This window comes from Rhopalosiphum maidis, chromosome 2, assembly GCF_003676215.2.
Source record: "Rhopalosiphum maidis isolate BTI-1 chromosome 2, ASM367621v3, whole genome shotgun sequence".
NCBI lineage: Eukaryota > Metazoa > Arthropoda > Insecta > Hemiptera > Aphididae > Rhopalosiphum > Rhopalosiphum maidis.
Window position 1 is genome coordinate 2,686,994 of NC_040878.1, and position 21,330 is coordinate 2,708,323.

Below are 21,330 nucleotides of genomic sequence, written 5' to 3' on the forward strand. Positions count from 1 at the left end.
GAGATATATATTAGGATGGACGGTTGATCTGTAAATCTTAAGGGTAAAATAATTAGGAGCACTATAAAAACAGCTCATTTTAAAGATATGTAGTTTTAACAAAGGTCCTTAATATGTATAGTTAAAAATATAAAAAAACTTAAAATAATAACATATTATGTTGGAGATTATCATTTCTCACAAATATTAAATAATTGTTATACATATGTTTATATAAAATCTATCGTGTGTCACTAATTTATATTTAATTAAAATTATAATAATAGGCAAGAATACAATAATATATTGATAAAATGCTTTGTATAAAAAAATCAACGGGAAAATAAACATTAGTAAATATATAACGGAATAGTCTTTAACAAGGTTAGGGTGAGTACATACTATATACAATCAACAAAATATAGAAATCATATGCATATAGGAATGTTAATAGAAGAAGTTTTTCTTTCATTTTTTTTTTTTTTGTTCTTTGGCAGGGTCAACTCTCTTTGGCTACTGCTTGTGGTATCAAACACAAGCCAGAACATAGTATGATATACAAAATATTATAATATTTACATTTGTTTTTGCTACTACTAAATTTAAATATTTTAACAATAGATAATATTAGATATGAACATGTTATTACTTATTACACTTGATCAGATAGTACATTATAAAAGAACTCGTGTTACACAAAATTAGTATTATTTTTACATGGTGTCGTCGGTATGTTGACTATTAATAACTATAATATAATTTAAATTAGACATTTTTTAAACTTGAATTAATAATATAAATTAAAGAAATGATATAAGGTCAAACACATTGCTAATTTGGAACAATGAGAAATGTTTTAAAATACATTTAAATAGTTGATACTCATTACTCATAAATCGTAAACAATAATGCTGATAATTTTAATAAAACACAGACTACCCACAATCACATGTCAATAATTATTTAGTTAATACAAAATTCTATCTTAACTTTTCACTTGATCAACAAAAATCTCAAGTTATTAAAGTTAAAACATGAAAAAAAATTATCATTCTATCTATAAAAAACCTATGCTAATTTGATTATAATTAAAGAATCTTTTACAATTGTATTTAGTTTAATGTGCGCAAAGCAAATATTCCCCCACCAGAATAGTTATATACTGTCAAAAATCAATGATGTAAGTTGAATTTTAACATGTATGACGTGTTTGTTAGTAAATCATGGTAATGACTGTCTTATCATAAAAACAATAAGATCACCCTGCCCGTCGTCCGACCAACGGAGGAAGGTCACTAAAGTACTACGTCAGGCAGGGGCGCCGCACACTAGGCGGACGATGTCACTTTACGTTCTTTATAGTAGATTTCTTCAGATTCTTTGTTGCATAACAGCAATACAACAGCACCAAACAAAAATATTCCGGCGCCCCATCCTACGCCGTATGCCCATCCAAACTCCCACACAGTACGGTTCCCTAAAAATTTTTATTAATACATAAGTAATAGTTAAATTAACAATAATGATCATAAGTAACTTTACCTAAATTTAATTCAGCTGCGAAACATACTGGATACACAATCAACGCTATCAATAAGGACAATACTAAAAAAACAAAAACAAAAGTTAATTACAATGATTTTTAAAACACAAATATAAAGATTATTATGATATACAAACATGCAAGTAACATAACGTAAACAGCTACTCTGTAAAACTTGTACTTGGTCCGTTGATCTTTGCTTCTCAACCCAAGCCCCGTTAAAAGAGTAGCCACTATGTCTGTGACCAATGTAACTATACATAAAGCTGCAGCCACTCTTATGTATCCTAAGATATTAAATACAATAAAATTAGTTGAAGTTAAATAAATAAAAAGAATGAAACCTGTTACATACCAACTTCACGTGTTGGATAACAATCTGGACCATTATCAGGTACATTAAATGGTAATGGGGTAGGTGCATTGACCGCAATGCAATGAGAAAATAAACCTTGACGCCAACCGGCCGACAATAACCAATCAGTGGAAGTCAATGTCAACAGCATCAAAACAATTACAATTAAACCACATATCAACGCGATCACCTGTGAAAATGTAACATATTATAAATTTTACAAGTCCTAAAATTGACCAAATCCTAATACAGCAAGCTATTTTTTTGATGAAAATCAAAATATTTAGCATACTTGTATATTATTATTAAATACTTTTGTATTTTGATTTTGATTTTTCTATAAATAATTATAATCAACAATAAAATAATTAACAAATAAATTTAATATAAATTATTATTAAAAAAATATGCATATATAGGTTTATTTATATTTATAGATAAACTTAATTTCATTTTAAAATTATTATTTATTTATTCATTCCATTAAATAAACAAAATAAAATAAATTACACTGTGATTATATTGTGTATTCGTGTGTATAGTCATGGGCTCATGGTAGTTACATCTTACATAACTAATAAAACAATTAATTCTCAGTAGTATTGCAGAAAGGAATGAAACCTATTTCAATAGCACAAACACTATAGTTAAAAACTAAATGACTTATTGAAATATACAAATCAAAAACTGATCCTAGAAACAATAACTATCATACTCTTTTGGTCCAATAAATGGGGAAAATTGCACGACTTATTACCCTCGTCCATCTCCTACCAACATCACTCATTATACTTATTTACCAATAACAACTGCAGACAAGTGTAAATATATAAATAGTTCTGCCTGTCCTTAATACTTCGTCCTAACCTGAGCGCTGTAACCCTTGTCGGACTGCATCGACCTGCCGTGCCAGTCTTCCGTTTCAGCAGCCGTCGCCGTCGCCGGATGTAGCGACAGTTCCTGGCGCCGCTGCCACGTAGTATCCACGGCCGTCCGTGACAGGACCAGCTTGCCGCTGTATTGCGGGCCCGTCTTGTATACGCGTTTCTGGGCAAAATGCCCAGAACAACTTTATCGGTTTTAAAATGTGTATAATACACGGACGAGAGCGTGTTTAATACAATGTGCGTTGTCAGACAGAAATGACTATATAGTTATTTTTTGTTAAATATACCGGAAGAGTTCGGGTGTAAAGACACTGTACTTTATTAAACGCGTGTAAATATTATTCCGCGAGCACGTGCGCAACGACAAGCCGGATATAACAATATAATATATTTGTAGCTATTCCGAGAACAAATTGATTTCGGCAGTCCGCGTTCGATTTCCGTGTATACTATCTTCGGACATTCGATTTGCTATAGGACTCTACCCTTATCCGGAACGTCAATAAAAAACATTCGCAAGAATATACGTAGAAGCGCGCGCGCACACATACACATAAACACACACACACACAGAGTATAATATCGTCCCTCTCTGCGCGGATCTATGCGATTGGCACGCGCAAGCTCAAGAGTTTACCCCGCCCGTAGCTCACCTTTAGAGGAAATTCGCGCATAGAAAAAGCCATTTCGAGGAACGCGGAAGCGGGCGGGTCGCCCGCGCGCGGGTTCGATCGATGAGACGCGCCGTCGAACGCGCCGCCGCGAAGACTTTACACACGACCGCCGCCAAGGGTGGTTACTGGTTATTACCTTATATATATATAGGCGATAAAGCGACATACATAATATACGTAATATAGACGTCCTGTATTACTGTATATATTTACAAGAGCTTTACAGTTATCGCGTCGCAACGTTACCGTGTCCCGTATGATCACCATCAGCAAACCTCAAACATAATAATATTTTCACTCATATACCAAATTATACATCTCTAAAGTCACTCTATTACATAACAGTCGACCACACCCCCGTCTAGAACGACTCCACACGGTCCAACGTAAATTTATGATTTTTTCTTCCCATTAGTATATATATATATATGTATAATATATTCACTACACCCATACGTCGCTGACGGATCGAAATAAAACGGACGCACAGCGCGTATATAGTATTACATTTTATATATTTGAATAGACTCCTGAAGCATCACAAACGGCACCGTATACGAAAAATCATACATTATCGACGACTGCGATAGAAACGATATATAGACGGAAATAAATTGATCCAAAGTAAGTATTATCTCTATTATTATTATTACCTGTAGTAGTAGTAGTAGTACTAGTAGTATAATATATATTATTAGAATATAATCTTGCACAGGTACTGAATCATTTTATGATTGTACTTAAAAAACCATAGCGTTCAATTATAATTGTATCTATTAGGAGTACACTATATTCTGAAAATTACAAAATAAATATGTTTCTAGGTTGTAAACTAACTCAACTACTAGTTGAATGAAATCATCACATAATATACAGTAGCATATGGTTCATTGTTTTATTTTCATCATATTTAAATATTTTAACCATTTGCATCAGTTGTAATCCAAAGTAGACATTTATTTGTTATGAGAAAAGCTTAAAATTAAAGATTTTTTTTTTTTATTTATTCTACAATAATGTTTGTAATTTATGTAATTGTTTAGACGGCTAAGTAAAGCAATTTTTACAGAACTTTTTAATTGTGAACAATTTAAAGTTATTTTTAAGGACAAAACAATTATCTGTTCAGAAACCTTATGAGTAACCTATCACCTATGGTACACTTGATTAACACGTGTTGTCATGGTCTAAACAGAAATTATAAGCTATATTCATTTGGACTAATAGATATTTAAAAGAGGCGTGCATAGACCTAAATTTCAAGTGGTACTTGTTGCAGTATTTTTGGAGCCCCTTCTGTATTTAAGTCATTTCCTGAGAAGTCAAGTAAATTCATAATGAATTTTAAATATTAAAAATGTAATTTCTTTTTAATTTGTTACATAATATGTAATAATAATAATAACAATTTGTTATATATATCATTTAGTAACAACAGGTAAAAGACCACTATTCGTGATCTAATTATAAAATGTTTAAAGGTGACCATTGACCAGGCACACTCATGTATACACACCAATACAGATAATAATTAGTCATATCACAAACAATAATATCATCTTTTATTATACATGCATCTATAAGATTGAATTGATTGATAAAAATCAATAAACACACATATATTTTTTCAGTATAGAGTTAATTAAATATGAATAATATAAAATAACTTACTTTTAAAGGTCTAGTAATAGTAATAGTTTCAACAGTAGTCGAAACTTGAGCCATGTTATTTTTTTTGAACTTGTTCACTGTAAATATAATAAAAAAAATATGTTAAAACAATATTTGAAGAAACTAAACTAAATTTAGTTTAAAATTAAAAACAAGATCAAATATGTAATGTAGAAATTATTAGTTAACAATAAAAACCCCTGAAGTACTAAAATGAAAAATTATATGAGGTTTGTAAGTTGTAATAGGTAAAAAATTATTAAACACAAATACTATACAATTTAATATTTTAAACAAAATGTCATTAGAATTTTTCAATATTATAACAAAAGTATTTAATTGGTTTTTAAACAATCCAATTGTGATAAATACCTATAGTATGAAAGAACATTTTTTCTAAGATTCATCAAATTATTAGATTATTATAATAACCAAATCTATTGTCGGAGCAATAACAAAGCAGTGCTAATATTTTTACCACGTAATTATAAAAAAAAATTATTTTAACCCCTGGATTGCTACTGAACATTTTATAAAAATATAACACAAAATAAAATCTTAAGGCGATTGCTTTGACATTTTACATTAAATTTACCATTAATTAATGTGGTATTTGTAGCCGGAGATCGGCACCCTCAAAATTAAAATTTTTATTAATTTGTTTTAAAGCTATTCATTGGCTTATTTTTTTAAGGATAATTTTAACCCTCTCTTCCTAAAATTAAATAAAATCCATTTATTACAAATATTAATGTTTCAATATATTATATTGAAACTTGTTTAAAAATCAAATAATTAGTACTTAATATAAAATAAAATGGAAACAAAATAATCAAGATAGTTGTTTAATATATTATTAACTTCTAAAAATTATTTGATCCAAATATTAGATGTCTTTATGTATTCTACAAAACCTATAATGATTGACTATCTTTTATAAATATAATACATACACACTGACTTTAATGGCTTTTGTCTTTTTAAATCATAGACAAAATAATAAATAATTGAGACAGAGAAATAAAGAATAATCCAAATAGGTAGTTATTGTTATGTCTACTAATTCATTTTTACTTGATTTAAATATATTTTTTTAAATAGTTATACTATGATCGTCTATTTAAATCAATTTTAAACATTTTTATAAATATATTGATCACATGCATTGTAATCACTATTTGCAAGACAAATATTTTTTTGTTTTTTAGATCATAATATGAACCCTCAATGAAATTTGTAAACATTCTTTACTCATTATTTGTTTATTATGCACAATTAATAATGGTTAAGCTTAATAAATAAATTTAAAATGTAATTGTTTTACAAACCCATTAGTTAGAAATATAAATTGTAAACAAAGATATTTCCTACAAAACAAATAAAAATATAATCGTATTACTTGCATGGCTATAAAAAAAAAAAAAATGTTTAAAATTATGAACATTATAAAGGTATACTTATTAAGTATGTACTGCATTTATATTACCTATTTATATATATTATATATTTGTTATTCCGATTAGTCATAAACAGAAAGTATAATAAGATTGTTAAATGCAAAATAGGTAAATAATTTCAAAATCCTCCAATTAAATGTGTACATACAAACTACTAAAAACCTACCATTACAAATATTCTGACTACTTATAAAAACATGTATTAATTAAAAGTGAATTTATGCACTTCATTGTTGACCTAAATTTCTGTGTAGGTACTAATCACATTGACACATATTATTATAAGATCAATACTTACACCTCGTGTAGACTAGTGTCCAATATAAATATGGTATATATAAATCCACATAGTACCTGTAATAGACAATAGTTGTTCAGCAATAGGTATTTAACACCAAAGTCTCCAAAATAAATATTGAATGACGCAACATATAACTACATAAACACTGCACTAACAATGATAAGGACCGTGGCCGTGGGTAAGAGACGTACTGAATAATAAATAATGATTGTTTTTTATTATTTTTTTTTATGCGTGGAGCGTGGACTGTGAGTCGTGAGTGTATTTATCGTGTATTATTATCAACTATGAAATAAAAAACCCAATTTTATTGTAAATAATAATATGTACTATATCTATTCAGTGCCACTATCACTTGCTTATAAGCAAACAGTCTGACCATATAACAACTCTGAAATATCTACGTATAAACTAAATTGTTACTAGTTATTATAATTATTTTATATCATTTCAATTATTTAATTACATTTCTTTACAATAGGTATTTAACTATTTAAGTACATCTAAATCAGTGCTGGGAGGAACTCATTCCAAAAATAACGGATTCCTGGAACGAGTTCTTTTTGTAGGAACGAAACTTGGAACTGCTTCATTTAAAAAGAATGGAAAAAGAATATGAACAAATTCTTTTTATTGAGCAACGTGAACGAAAATCACAGTTCCTCTTGAAATTTCAAAAAATAAATTTTTTATTTAATTTAGTTTTTAATAATCAGATAAAATAAAGACAAATTAAATCTATATACCTATTTTATATTTTATTTATAACATTCATATCATTATTTTATACTCAATTTAGATCAGTGTTAGGAAAGTTCCTTTTTAAATAGATCTCGTTCCGTTCCTCGTTCAGTTCCTATATATATGAACTCGTTCCAGATCCCCGTCCCTTATTCAAAGAAGGAACTCACTCCAAATTCAGTTCCTCTATAATAGGAACTTGTTCCAATTATCGTTTCATTTTTTTTTAACTTAACCAATCTAGCGGTTTTAGAATATTACCTTTTTATTTTTGGTGTCAATAAATGAATGATAAAAATGATAAATGAATTAGAATTAAAAAATTAATCTAAACAGGGACTGAGTAATTTCTAAACTATTGAATTAATATATAAAAAAAATAAAAATGTATAATAATTAATAACAATTACATGTCTACATACCTATCTATTTGTATTAATAAATAAAAATTTTCACTACGATTAAAATAAGTACCTACAATAATTTATCTAAGTATAAAATTCAAATTCTATCAAAAGCGTGGATGTCGCCTACTTAGATATTTACGTTACGATATACTAATGAAACTTACTTGATTAATAGACAATAGTTAATTTAAATATATTAAACTAAAAATTATTGTATGTATCAATTTATATCAATTATATATTTTTATATATTTATTTTCTAAACGTTCTTCATTGGCACGGTATGCAAAAAAACAAAAATCAAGCCTTTTCTTTTCTCTATGTAACAAAAAGCGGAAAAGTCCGGAAAGTATAGGTATAACTGTAGGTGTCGAGTATACCTACTGTACAATGTTTAATACATTATTAATTCAATTCAATGGTGATTCGGTTCGTAGTATACAAAAAAACAATTCCGAATAAACACAGCCCAATATTACTTTATAGTATATTGTTATTGTGTGATATATTAATTATATTGCTATTATAGTAATTTATTTTATTATATTATTATAAATACAGATTACAGTAGGTGTTTTACTGTATAAATAGGCTTAAATCCTTAAATATTTTGAAAATGTCGTGACACATAAAGTATAGACATTAGACTTATAGTATTATAATATAAAAATCCTGGAGAGTATGTAAAGGCAATTAAATGCATTATAGTATTATAGATTCAAATATAAATAATAAAGTTTATCTATAATAGTATTTTTATTTTCATAAATTCATATAAGTATTCTAATTTTTTTTAGCAAGAGTTGTTCAATAGATATTGTGTATAATAAAATCAAAATAATATTTATTAATTTTTTTTCCACACTTAAGAATATACAAATTTATAACTAGTATGCAGTCTAAAACAAATTTGTAAATAGGTCGCGTAGTGCGCATGGAGTATGCATTATGTATACCAACACTTTCGTAAATGTATACAGATTTTAAGGTTACGAGAACGAAAAAAGTCCACTGATCAATGTTCAGCAATTTTTGAATGTATCTACTGTAAATTTCAGAATAAATTCTGTTTTCATATTAATAATACACTTGAAAGTTAAAACAAGTTTAAAAGTATTGTAGTTTGTTGCTTTTGTAATTTAAATTATTATTGGTTTCTTATAGATATGTGGTAAATGATGAGACTACAAGGAGACATGGAATCAACCGATGACGAGCTTGACCAAAGTGTGTTCGAAAACAAAAATGGCCTAGCTGATGATATGGCGTTCTTGGCCAGTATGCCCGAATTATGTGATGTAACATTTTTAGTCGGTGAAACGAGAGAACCAGTGTGTGCTGTAAAAGCTGTCTTAGCTGCAAGGAGTCGGTAAGATATTTACACTTTTAATTACTTTTTGTTTTATTATAATAGGCAATAGGTATGTACTAAATAAAAAATACGTTATATAATGGCTGAAATTATACATGAATAATATAACAACAGCCAACAATACAACGCTCTGTACTTTATAAAACAATATATGTATATTAAGTTTAATGTAAAGTTAAATATTAGAATAAATCAATAGAAACCACTAAACTAGAGGTGGTAAGAAATTATCCATCCATAGGTACCTATTACCTATAATACTCACGACTAAATACTTACATAACGATATAAAATTGAATAAACTATTTTATATATAGCTATACTAGCTAGGTATAGTAACCATACTAACCAGCTAATCAATAATTAACGATGTGTATTATACAGTGTAAATCATCATAAAATCATGGAATTATTAGGTATATAATATATGCTCTAAAAGTTTAAAGTTAAAGACATAAAATAATATACCTATGTTAATTTTTAATACATCAGTCTTATTCAACGAATAATAAAATGTCTTACTTATAATATATAGTAAGAACTAACTAGGTACTTGATAATAAATTCGTAGAATCTTAGTTTTTCATTATTTAGATAAGGCAGTACTTATTTTACTTCACAGTAATAAGTAATAAGTAAATGCGCCCATCATTTTAAAAATATTAAATTATTTGATCAAAACTATTGTCATTTATATTAAAAACTTTAGGTTATGAATAGAATTATGTGTGACATATTTATTTGTGTAAGAGCTTTTCATCGATTCAGAGTAGGTAGTTATGATATTTATATTTATTAATCCCGTAAACCATAGTCGATAACTATTATACTTATAAGTTATGAGTTATGACTTTACGAGTAGAAAATATTAAGTGTATCTGTATTCTGTATTCTATATAATAACGTTGAAATGATTACGTAAACATGCCAAGATTAATGATCAAAACAACAACGTGATATGATCAAAACATTAATATGCCACGTTTAATACTTTAATAATAGTTTTTTAATTATTTTACAACAAGTCAACACACAATATAATAAAATTCTAAGAATACTTATCTTGTTGATTTAATTCAAGGGTGTCTTATTGGACAATGATGGTTAGAATTTGAAGAACACATAATTTTTACTAGGTATTACACTCTAATAAAATAACACGTTTAAAAAAAAATACACAAACATATTTTTTAAACGAATTTAGTAAATTTCCTGAAAAAAAGTTAATGAATGTATATTTCGTAATTTATATTAGTGCATCATACTATTTTCAGTATTTATTGTGTTTGATATTTTAAATACCTAAAATATTAAAATATTTATATATCTTACTCTATTTTTTCGAATAAGCTTTCCGCTTCACAACTCAATTAGCTTATAGTAATTATTAGTAACAGAAAAATAAACTAAGTTTGTAGTTTTGCACTACGCCATTATAATATTATATCATATTTTATGTTTCGTGTAATTTAATTGGGTGCAATCACAGGATAGGATAATATAATAATTTATAATCTATTATTAATAAATAATAGATGTTATAATGAAATTCTATGCGCTTTACATTTTTACTTGTACTGTTACATTTTGGCATTAGAATTTAGAATTGTGACAATTTGGATTGTTACAATAAAACTCATCGATCTTAGTACTTTATTATTACTTTTTTATTTTATTATAATTACCAAATTTAGTTTTTGTTATTTTATCATAGTGTTACAATAGAATTTATAATATAAAAATGAATGAAATATTAAAAAATATAACTTAAGAGAAAATATTATTATTATTATATAGATCATGTATTTGACAAAATTATATAGAAGTAATATATAAATGGAGCATCAACAGCTTGTTGTGAACAAGCTAGATTGATAAAAAATTGAACTATTCTATGGATAATGGATATAGTATGAATTATTTTTCTAAGTTATAACTTATAACTTATAAGGCGTAAGAGTTGTAATTGTGTAAATAGGTGATTTTAGTGATATTTTTTTATGAATTATTATGATTTAACGGTTCAATATAAAATATTAATGTATTCATTTGTGATACATTTATACATTTTAATAATGTACCTACCTAGTCACCTGTATATAAGATCATTAAAAAAGAGAATTTGTATTATTCATATAAATGTATATATAAAATAAATAATTAATGCTATATATATATATATATATATATATCTTGTAAATTATAATATAATATTATATAATTATCAATTTAATAATTTAATAAACATTAAGATTAAATTATAAAATAGCTTTATAAAAAAAAATTGTTTGGTATCGTATAAATATAATTGATCAAATATTGTACTTTTAGAGTATTCCATAAAATGTTATACCAACCACCGAGCCCTCAAAGAAAAAAAGAAGTTTTACCTAAAGAGACCACAAAACTAAGACGGCCTACATTTCTTAAACGAAGCAGTGAACCACTTCTCAATGTAAAAAATGCCAATACACAAGTATGGTTATAATTTGATTCAATGTTATAAAATTAGGTTCCTATAGTAAAAAGTAATTAATTGTACCAAATTTTAATTTAATCATAACTTGATTGACGGAAATAGATTAAATTCGAAATTTTTTTCCCGAAACAAAAAAATTAACTATATAGGACATATTGTGTTTACTTTTTTTATTTTATCATTATATGTTTTATTTAGACTCAATCCAATCAACACCAAACAGTCGTAGTTGATGAATTCGAACCAGACGTGTTTCGCCAACTCATTGAATATATACACACTGGTTGTGTAACTTTGCAACCCAGAACATTATTGGGTGAGTCAAGTTAAATAGAAATACATAATAATTTAATAATAATAATTACGTACTTTTTGTAAACGTCGTTCAAGTCTCTGCAAGTGTATATTATATATTTAAATACATTCATTTAAATTTTAAAGATTCATTATTACAGAAGTATTTTATACTGTTATGGCCTCAATAGCATCATTTGGGGAGGGGGGCAACTTGGGAATTTGCCCTAGTCTAACATTTACATCAACCTTAAGTCGGCACATTTAAAAATTATATGAAGTCTTATTTTTAACTACTTAAGGCCATTGTTATAAATCATAATATTGAATATTTTATAAGTAAAAATTTATTGTTAATTTTCTTATTGTATTTTTTAAAGAAATATATTATATTATTAATCAAGATGTTTAGTATTTACATTATGTATGTGACTGTAAATACTGCTATAACTACTTGTGAATCTGCAGTATTAAAAGGTACCTATTACCGATTTATTATTTATTTACACATTGCTCAATTATTCTATATTTGACAAAATTGTTTATATTTAATACTTCAAAATCCTGTGTGTGACGTTCATATACCTACCTAAAAATGTACCCTTCTCTCCTCGTCAACTATGGCACTATTATATGTGAACTGCGTGGAAAAATTTTGAGTCGGCAAATCAGTTAGTAGTTGCCCTAGTCAAACAAAAACTGAAACGACGCCACTGTAGAAGCTATAAGTGTATTTTAAAAACCACTACTAAAGTAAATTATATTTTCGATGATATTCTAAATAATATGTTTAGGAGTACTGAATGCAGCAGATTATTATGGCCTGGAAGATCTGCGGAAAGCTTGCACGGGTTTTGTTCAGTGTTGCATAAATGTGGACACGGTCTGCGCACTCTTGTCATCGGCAGAGCGGTATATTCAATACAAATGTACCAAAAGCCTCGTTCAGAAGGTAACGTATTATAATATTGTCTCTTATAAAATATTATTCGCCATTATATTTGGTTTACTTTGGTTTTTTTTTTGACGCTAAATATTTAGGTTTTGGAGTTTGTCGACGAGCACGGAAACGAAGTGTTAAACCTTGGATCATTCGCACTATTACCGCTACACGTGGTCCGGTTGATATTAAGCAGAGATGAACTGAAGGCAGACGAATTCACTAAATTTCAGGTATACCCTATGTATAGCATTATATTATATTTTTATTTTTATATTATAAACATATATTTGTATTTTTTTTGTTCGCGAAAAGAGTGTGACTAACCACTAACTCAAATTTACAACTGTATTATTAAGGCCGCGCTTATGTGGACGATGAAATATGGTGATACAAATCCGAATGTCGACTGGAAAGAAGTTTTTGTGGAAAATTTCATGTCGTCCATTCAATACCACAAAATACCGGCTAATGTACTTATGAATGAAGTGGAACCTTTAAAACTGGTTCCATACGAAGTGATCATGACATCATTAGCGTATCAGGTGCGCAACAAATTTCAATAAAATGTGGCTATCATAGTACCTACTAAAGTTCTATTGGTTCGTGAATAAGTGCTCATGATGTTATTGTTCTAGGCAGACCCCTCCTGTGTCGATCCCGACAAACTGAAGAGGGCCTTGAGAATGGGTAATTATCATGGACTGATGGGCATCAGTAGTACAATTGGCACCGTAACGGCTGAAAGAACCATGTCGGTGCAGAGTTCAGGCACACACCATGGTTCCAGCTCGACTATTAGCTCCATTGGATCTAGCGATCTGGTTGGTTCTGACAAAACTTGATCCGAGAGAACTCCAAGTTCATAGGCGTGCGCATTAGCCTTAACCTTGGTTTTATTTAAACAAACACTTCCAATTTGTTATTAATTGGATATTATTGCGTCTAATTAATTATAATTATAAAATATTTATTAACATTAAACAATCAGATTTATTCTAATAAAAAGACTGTGATGGTTACTAAAATGAATTTTACTTGAAAAAAAAATATCATATTATTATACATACAATTAATATTAAAATTAAATACAAAATGTATTATTATTAAGGACCAATGATAATCTAAAGTTACCTTTAACAATAACGTGAGCGTAATATAATAGTTACATACATTTCAAATCCTATTTGCGCACGCCTATGCATACAAATATATATATTGAATATATATGTATTCAAAAATAAAAGCATTTTATCAAAAATGAATTAACTTGAGATCCATATAAAGTTCGATTTAAATTGACTCCAATCCGATCGTTCAAATTCAAAAGAAATCACCTATACCAATGAGATGTTTAACTATTTGAATTATTTAATATACATGATACATTATTGTACCTACTATAGGTATCTTTAAATCGTTATGATATTTATATTCAAATTCAATTTTTTCTGTTCTTAAACATTTTTAAACACTATAATATATTGTTCGTGCACAGTTTGACAATTTAGTTTATTACCTTCTTTTTAAAACTAACGTGTTGATAAAATAGCTATTTGGTTCTTATTTCAAATTAAAGACACTAGATAATCATTTATTCATGTTGATTGATTCTATTTAATAGGTACGATTTTTAGCTTATGTCATTTATCAAATTAATATTTATTATGTTTTTAATATATTTTTGAAGCACAAACATAGAATTCTAAAAATAAATCAAAAATAGCTTATGTTTTTTTCAGACAACTTGAATGTAATGATTTTAAATTGTGTAAAAAAATACCTTTCAAAAACGTCCATACTTTTCAGGATAATTAGTATTAACTAAAAAATCACCCCTTTATTAAAACTGCCAACTCAAATTCATATAATTTTTTATTGATAAAATATTGTAGAATCCAATGGAAAAAATAACTTTGTTAATTTTAATTTCATTGGCATGTGATTATCTTAATTGTTGCCCACGTTTATAACTTTAAAGATTTATATTACATGATTTGTGCCAAAATGTATTTATATATATATATATATATTTAAATCTAACAAATAATTTTTAAATTATATATATGTTGCCTATTCTATTTAAATTATTTATGTGTCTTTTATTGATAGTTATATTTAATAATTTTGTTTAATAATACTAATGAAATTTAAATATGAATGTTATTATGTACTTTGTATAGAAATTATAATCTTTATAATTATTTTAAACTTAATTAATAAAATAAACATAATATATAGAATATAGTTTCTTTAATACATTCCTTTAAGTATTTATGAAAATATAAACTATATATATATATTTATAATTTATCTACTATACCTACTTATTAAAATGTTTTTATTTTATTTAAACGAGTTGTTTAAATAATAAAAACTTAATTACTAAATTAAAATTTACAGGTACTTAATAATAAAGAATTATACTATTATGGAAAATTAATATTTATAAATTATATAATTGTACTTCTGACTATTCTAAATTTAAAATACAATGCATATGTAAGTTATAAAATAATCTAATAAGTTTTATACCTACTCCATAATTTATGCAAATATTGTATACAAAATAAAAACATAAAAAAATTTGTAAACGAATTATGTTTATGACCTGTATTGTGTATACTTTATTATTAATAACTAATATCTAAGTACCTACTTTTAATAATAACTACTTATAACTATATAATATAAGTAGGGGCCTATTCAAATTGATTTATTGTTTTTTTAAGTAGATCAGCTATTTTATTATTTTATTGAATATTTTTCCAAAATACTCTACTATCTTATCTTTGATACATTAAATTAAATTACAAATTTTTTTCAAGTTACAACAATATCGTTTTTTAACTTTGATTGTTTGAATTTTTTTATTTAATTTAAATGTTTAGATTATTTGTGTTATATATTTTATAATATATATATAACCATACATTATACATTTATAAATATACTCTTCTCTTTTGAAAATTGTCTTATTTCATTATACTTATTAATTTATTCAAAATTATATTAAAATGTTTACTGCAATAAATTATAGTACTTTTATTTAATGTTGTATTAATAAATCTTATGAAATTGGTTCGTTTTTATATATTTAAATATATCATAAACTCGTATAATATTATATAAACCTTACAACAGTTACAATAGATATATACATTAAGTACTGCACACTTTATGTATCATGTTCTCATTGTTTATACATAACCGTTTTTATGCATTCATTTAATTTGGGAGTTTGTTAATCAGAGAAAAAAATACTTGATTATAATTTAAAAAATTTAATTTGATCTTTCAAATTTTGGGTTAATTTGAGATTAAAAATTGCATATAAATAGTTAAATTTACATTAATACTTTATGTGGGTATTTAAATTTTTAAAAACTATACTATATTCGTGAATTCATAAACATTAAAAAGTAGAAAATCCTCTAATTCCCATGATCATAATATATTTATTCTACATAAAGTTATAAAATGTTTGATTTTAATTATAAACGATATTATATTAATAATATATAAAATTTTTATTATTTTTTATCGTTCTATATTTTTTTTATTTTTTATACGATAACATGTGTACATGCAATTTTAATTTCATATTCCTAAGCCGAAAATTATTCGTAGAATTTTTATGTAAATAAATCAAACTTGGGACAAGCAGTTTATGATTTATTGATATTTAAATATTTAAAGTTTTGATGAGACTTCGCTGGAGCGATGGTACTCCAGTATCCCACAAAATTTGGATCCACTACTTATCATAAATTAATCGTCCGAAATTTTATTCATGCATTTTGAAATACTCCGAATATTTTTTTGCTTCAGAAAATAAAATTGTATTATTGTAATTTTATCATAATAAAAACTTAAATAAATATTATGTCAATAAAAAAATAATAAATATATATATTTATTTGAATTTGTATAATCAACTTATAAACAGAAATTAAATATTAAAAAAATATATTTTTGCAGAGTTAAAATGAGCGAACAAAATTGTTTACGGTCTTTATCGTAGCACGTCTTAGACCTATATTTATGAGCTATATAGTAATGTATATTTAGGCTTATGCGGTATGAGCAGTCATGAATGGCTTCGATGTTTTCATACTTCATTCTAGTCATGTAAAATTAAAAACTATAAGACTAATATAAATATGTACTTTCTAGTTAATATCAGTAATAGGTGCCTATATTTTAACTATTATTTATATAACAAATCACATTCATTTATCGTCAGTATTTTTTGCTTACACCACAAAATAATATTCAGCATCACAAAAAAAAAACATACATAAATATCTCACATTTAGATGACACAATTATTTTAGTCAACGAGTATATATGTATAATATGTACTATAATATTCTATACAACTATTTTAAGTACTATTTTGGTGGCCATAACAGACGCCAAGTCGTCTAGAATTATAGATAACGCGCGGAACAGAATATCGTATAGAGTACCTGGGTACCTATAGCATTAAAAGTTTAAAACTATTGAATAGTCGCTAATTTTGCACACACATATTTTTTGCGATTTTTGAAGTGTTTTGGCTTCGTTTATCGGCCCCTATGTATAAGTTGCTATACTAGATTTTGTTTTAGCTCATGAAAATTGAATAATTTTTTTGTGTGTATATATATATATTATATTATTATGTATATACATATACGTACACAAGGTTACAATTGATTATAAAAAAAAATTGATATAGACTAGCCGTTCCGCACGTGTTGATATGAGATTTTTTTCAAATACAAAAATTTTAAATGAATTTGTATTATTCAAATGTATGATAAAAATGATAAAATGTAATGTCAATTAAGTTTAATGGATCAATTTCAAAGATTGTTCTTACTGTTCTTATAGAGACATCAAAACAATTTAGAGAAGAGTTTGAACTACGTCCGAAATCATACAAAATACTCTTTCAAATCCAGTATCCACTGTAGGTGAATTGCCCATCTTGGTCGAATTAGTGCACAAAACGAGGTACCCCACAAGACACTGATATAGCGTTGTATTTAACTAATATTAACAAATTTGGTTAATTTTTTTCTCGAATGATGTGGCCGATGTTGGGTATATGAGTATATACCCAACAATAATGTACATATACATTTTCGTGTTTGTGAATAAGTAATCGTATGAACTTCTGCAGGGAAATAGGGCGCATCAGCTAAAAAATATTTTTCTATTACCCATTATTATTATTATAGGTACCTATCCAAAATGGTTTATTATAAGAGGACATCAAGCCACTATATTTGTTTTCTCTTTTTTAGCCGTTACTGGGTAACCCTATATAGGGTGCCGCGAAATCATTTAAAATATATTTTTAGTCTATAGGCTATAGGGCATAGCGCACATAGGATGCTTCTGGATTTTTAGAAAATGACTAAGGGTGTCGTGAGTCAAAAAAGTTTACTTTGCGTGGATCAGAGAAAGGAAACGTCGCCACGTAGTGTGTACTGACATCGTACAAATTGTATTTAGTGTGTTTTTAGTCCCCACTCCCCGTCCCCTACTATGTCATTTTAGTACTTAATACTAATAAACCCGTATGAGTGTATATTGGTGCACTATACGCAGTGAATACGGTATATTATTGGATGTATTATAGAAATTTACTACGTTTGAATATTTGCTAGATTTCTGACCCGTCCTTTGTCAATTTATCTTGTGCAAAAATTGATTTCATAACTATTGATACTCATCAGCCTTCAAGATTCTTTCCTACGACAAATTGTTTTGTGGTCAAAATGTCGTAATTCTACTTTAATGATTATTTTGCATTATCATTGTCGAATTTTTGTAATTAGCATAGCCTTACTGTGTTCGACTCGTGTCTTACTGCGTGCATTTCTTAGGCGAATTAATTGCATTTTAATTAATAACAGCAAGAATTGAATTTTTCAATACTTCCCTGCAGTGGCACGCCGGCTTGGATAGCAGCTAGGTATATAATAGATTTACAGGGTGATTCGCCAAGTATGCTCGCCTTAATTCATTCTTTAATTATAATATGCATCTATTTAAATTCTGATTTTTTGAATTTTGAAGTATACTTTAAGACCACACTTTTAAATATCTACTCGAATTTTAATGTCATGTAAAAGTGTCACTTACCTGCGAGTATTTTCTGCCGTTTTTCACCATAAATTGTTATGATTTTTATTTTTTTTATAAATAGTTCATAATGTGATTAAAAACATTAAACGCTTATTTTTTGAATTATTATTTATTAAGCATGAGCAAAAATAAAAATAAACCTCGTTATTAATATATTTGTATAAGATAATAATTAATAAACATGGTAAAAAAATTACTAAAAAATTTCAAAAATTAAAACTTGAATAGACGTACCTATAATTAAAGTATAAAATGGCAAATGTTTGATTAGTCACCTTATTAATATAATATTTAATATATAATTATAAATTTTAGTATGCGGAAAACTATAAAACCTTGTGTCTTTGTCTAACCACGGAAATTTTTTTTATCCTTTATAATTTTCGTTACTTGTCTTGTTCCGAAGACAGACCGCAGTTAGTAGGTAGGTATAACTTAACTGTTTAAGTCTTTGTCGTTGTCATCTTGTTTGTTATTATAACTACAGTTGTTTTGGTTCAATTATTATCGCAATTAAACAAATTTAAAAGATAAAATGTGATGAAATGATTAGGAAGTATGGTTGAAAGGTGTTTATTTAGTAGATAACCGTGAGTGGTAGACTTGTACCTATACTATTTAAACACAGTAAATAATTAAGCAATATTATTATAATATATTTGGTTTTTTTGGGGGGCAGCGATGATTCGGAAATCGAGAAATTGGATTCGTGCCGATGGACGTGTGTTTGGTTTCGTTACGTTATAATCAATTCATAGGTATTTATATTCCGTAATATTATAATCAGAATTCACGCCATTAATTTGAGTATTATATAGTTATTACAATAAACAGAAGTCTATTTGTGTACAATTGTATGGTTAATTATTTTAATTAATGTTACTCTGATAGTAGAATGTTGCGTTATCGAAAAAGCTAGTACTGTTGTCTGCTATAATAGGCTACGTATAAATTGCGATGACCTTATCAGCAGCGAAGTATATTATTGACTTTAATGGATTTATATTTCATGTTTACGTATTTTTGGTTTCTTTAAACTTTAAATTAAAAACCATTATTTTCAGTTTTCACTTAAAATTAAACTAGGTTTTGATAATTAGAAAGCACACACTTATTTGTTCAATACGTGATGTTATAATAATGGTACTTATCGACTATATTGTATAATTGTTTTACTTAAATATAAAATATTATAATTCAATTGCTTCAAATGTTTTAATTAAAAGCAGTGGTTACCAACTTTTTATGAACGTGAACCTAAAATTTGAAATTTAATTTTTCCCGAAAATAATAAATTGTAAACATAATTCTCAGTTGTTATAACACTAAATTATTATAATATAAAATAATAAAAATAGAAATTACATGTACGAAAACACTGATTACCTACATATCTATTCATAACGATCTCCTTTCTACATTTTTTTTTTGGATGTTCAAAAAAAACATGCTTGAATAATAGGTGAATAATATATAGTATACACTTTCAACAGTTTCAACACACTGTAAAAACCTTGGTGACTAATAATTTGGGCTGCGACTTGAGGTTGGAACCCGCTAAATTAAAGAAATAAATTGCTATTGTCTGTAGATATATAAATATATTTACAAAAGGTCGTTTTGGGCTACACGAATGACAAAAATGCGAGATTTATATTCTCTATCCGAAGTAATAGTAAAACTAGATTTTTTTTACAAACCTGGAATATTATTTTGCTTGATTTTGACGTTTTTTAGTTTTATCCATCTTAAGGACAAAAACATGCAAATAAACTGACAACATTAAAACACTATATAAATATATAAGTAATATATTATACACATTCACGGTATAGATATAATGCGTTTTTTACGAGGTAGTGCACGATCACGTCTGAATGCAATTAAAAGTATACTAGTAAGTTGTTAATGCGTGTTAATCATTGTATATAGTGTATTAATACAACGTTGATATTATTTTATATACACAATCCATAAAAAGGAAAGATTAAAAATATAATTTGATTATGGACTATTATCGTTATTGTTATTAAAACCTACATTATATTATAATATTATAGTATTATACTATTATACTATTTATACTTAA

At 26.7% G+C, this 21,330-nt stretch overlaps 2 protein-coding genes across 5 annotated transcripts; one reads left to right on the top strand and one right to left on the bottom strand.

The window, feature by feature from the left end:
* Positions 1-439: 439 nt before the first annotated feature.
* Positions 440-21,055, bottom strand: LOC113551876 (transmembrane protein 47). 3 transcript variants are annotated; one of them, XM_026954425.1, is made up of 6 exons: positions 20,942-21,055; positions 5,110-5,186; positions 1,878-2,067; positions 1,660-1,809; positions 1,522-1,584; positions 440-1,456 (listed from the first exon to the last, which is right to left on the bottom strand). In XM_026954425.1, the coding sequence occupies exons 1-6, from the start codon at positions 21,003-21,005 to the stop codon at positions 1,308-1,310; spliced, it is 693 nt and encodes a 230-aa protein (XP_026810226.1). In that variant the 5' UTR covers positions 21,006-21,055; the 3' UTR covers positions 440-1,307. The 3 variants fall into 3 exon arrangements, with proteins under 3 accessions (XP_026810226.1, XP_026810227.1, XP_026810228.1); XM_026954426.1 differs by lacking the exon at positions 20,942-21,055 and adding an exon at positions 6,865-7,128; XM_026954427.1 differs by lacking the exons at positions 5,110-5,186; positions 20,942-21,055 and adding an exon at positions 2,745-3,302.
* Positions 3,605-15,099, top strand: LOC113551874 (serine-enriched protein-like). Of its 2 annotated transcripts, none has more exons than XM_026954423.1 (8): positions 3,605-4,062; positions 9,180-9,384; positions 11,719-11,863; positions 12,065-12,182; positions 12,955-13,112; positions 13,202-13,333; positions 13,460-13,645; positions 13,739-15,099. In XM_026954423.1, exons 2-8 carry the CDS (start codon positions 9,191-9,193, stop codon positions 13,943-13,945), a joined length of 1,140 nt encoding a protein of 379 aa, XP_026810224.1. In that variant the 5' UTR covers positions 3,605-4,062; positions 9,180-9,190; the 3' UTR covers positions 13,946-15,099. The 2 variants fall into 2 exon arrangements, with proteins under 2 accessions (XP_026810224.1, XP_026810225.1); XM_026954424.1 differs by having other exon boundaries at positions 3,608-4,062; positions 13,743-13,908.
* Positions 21,056-21,330: the final 275 nt, after the last annotated feature.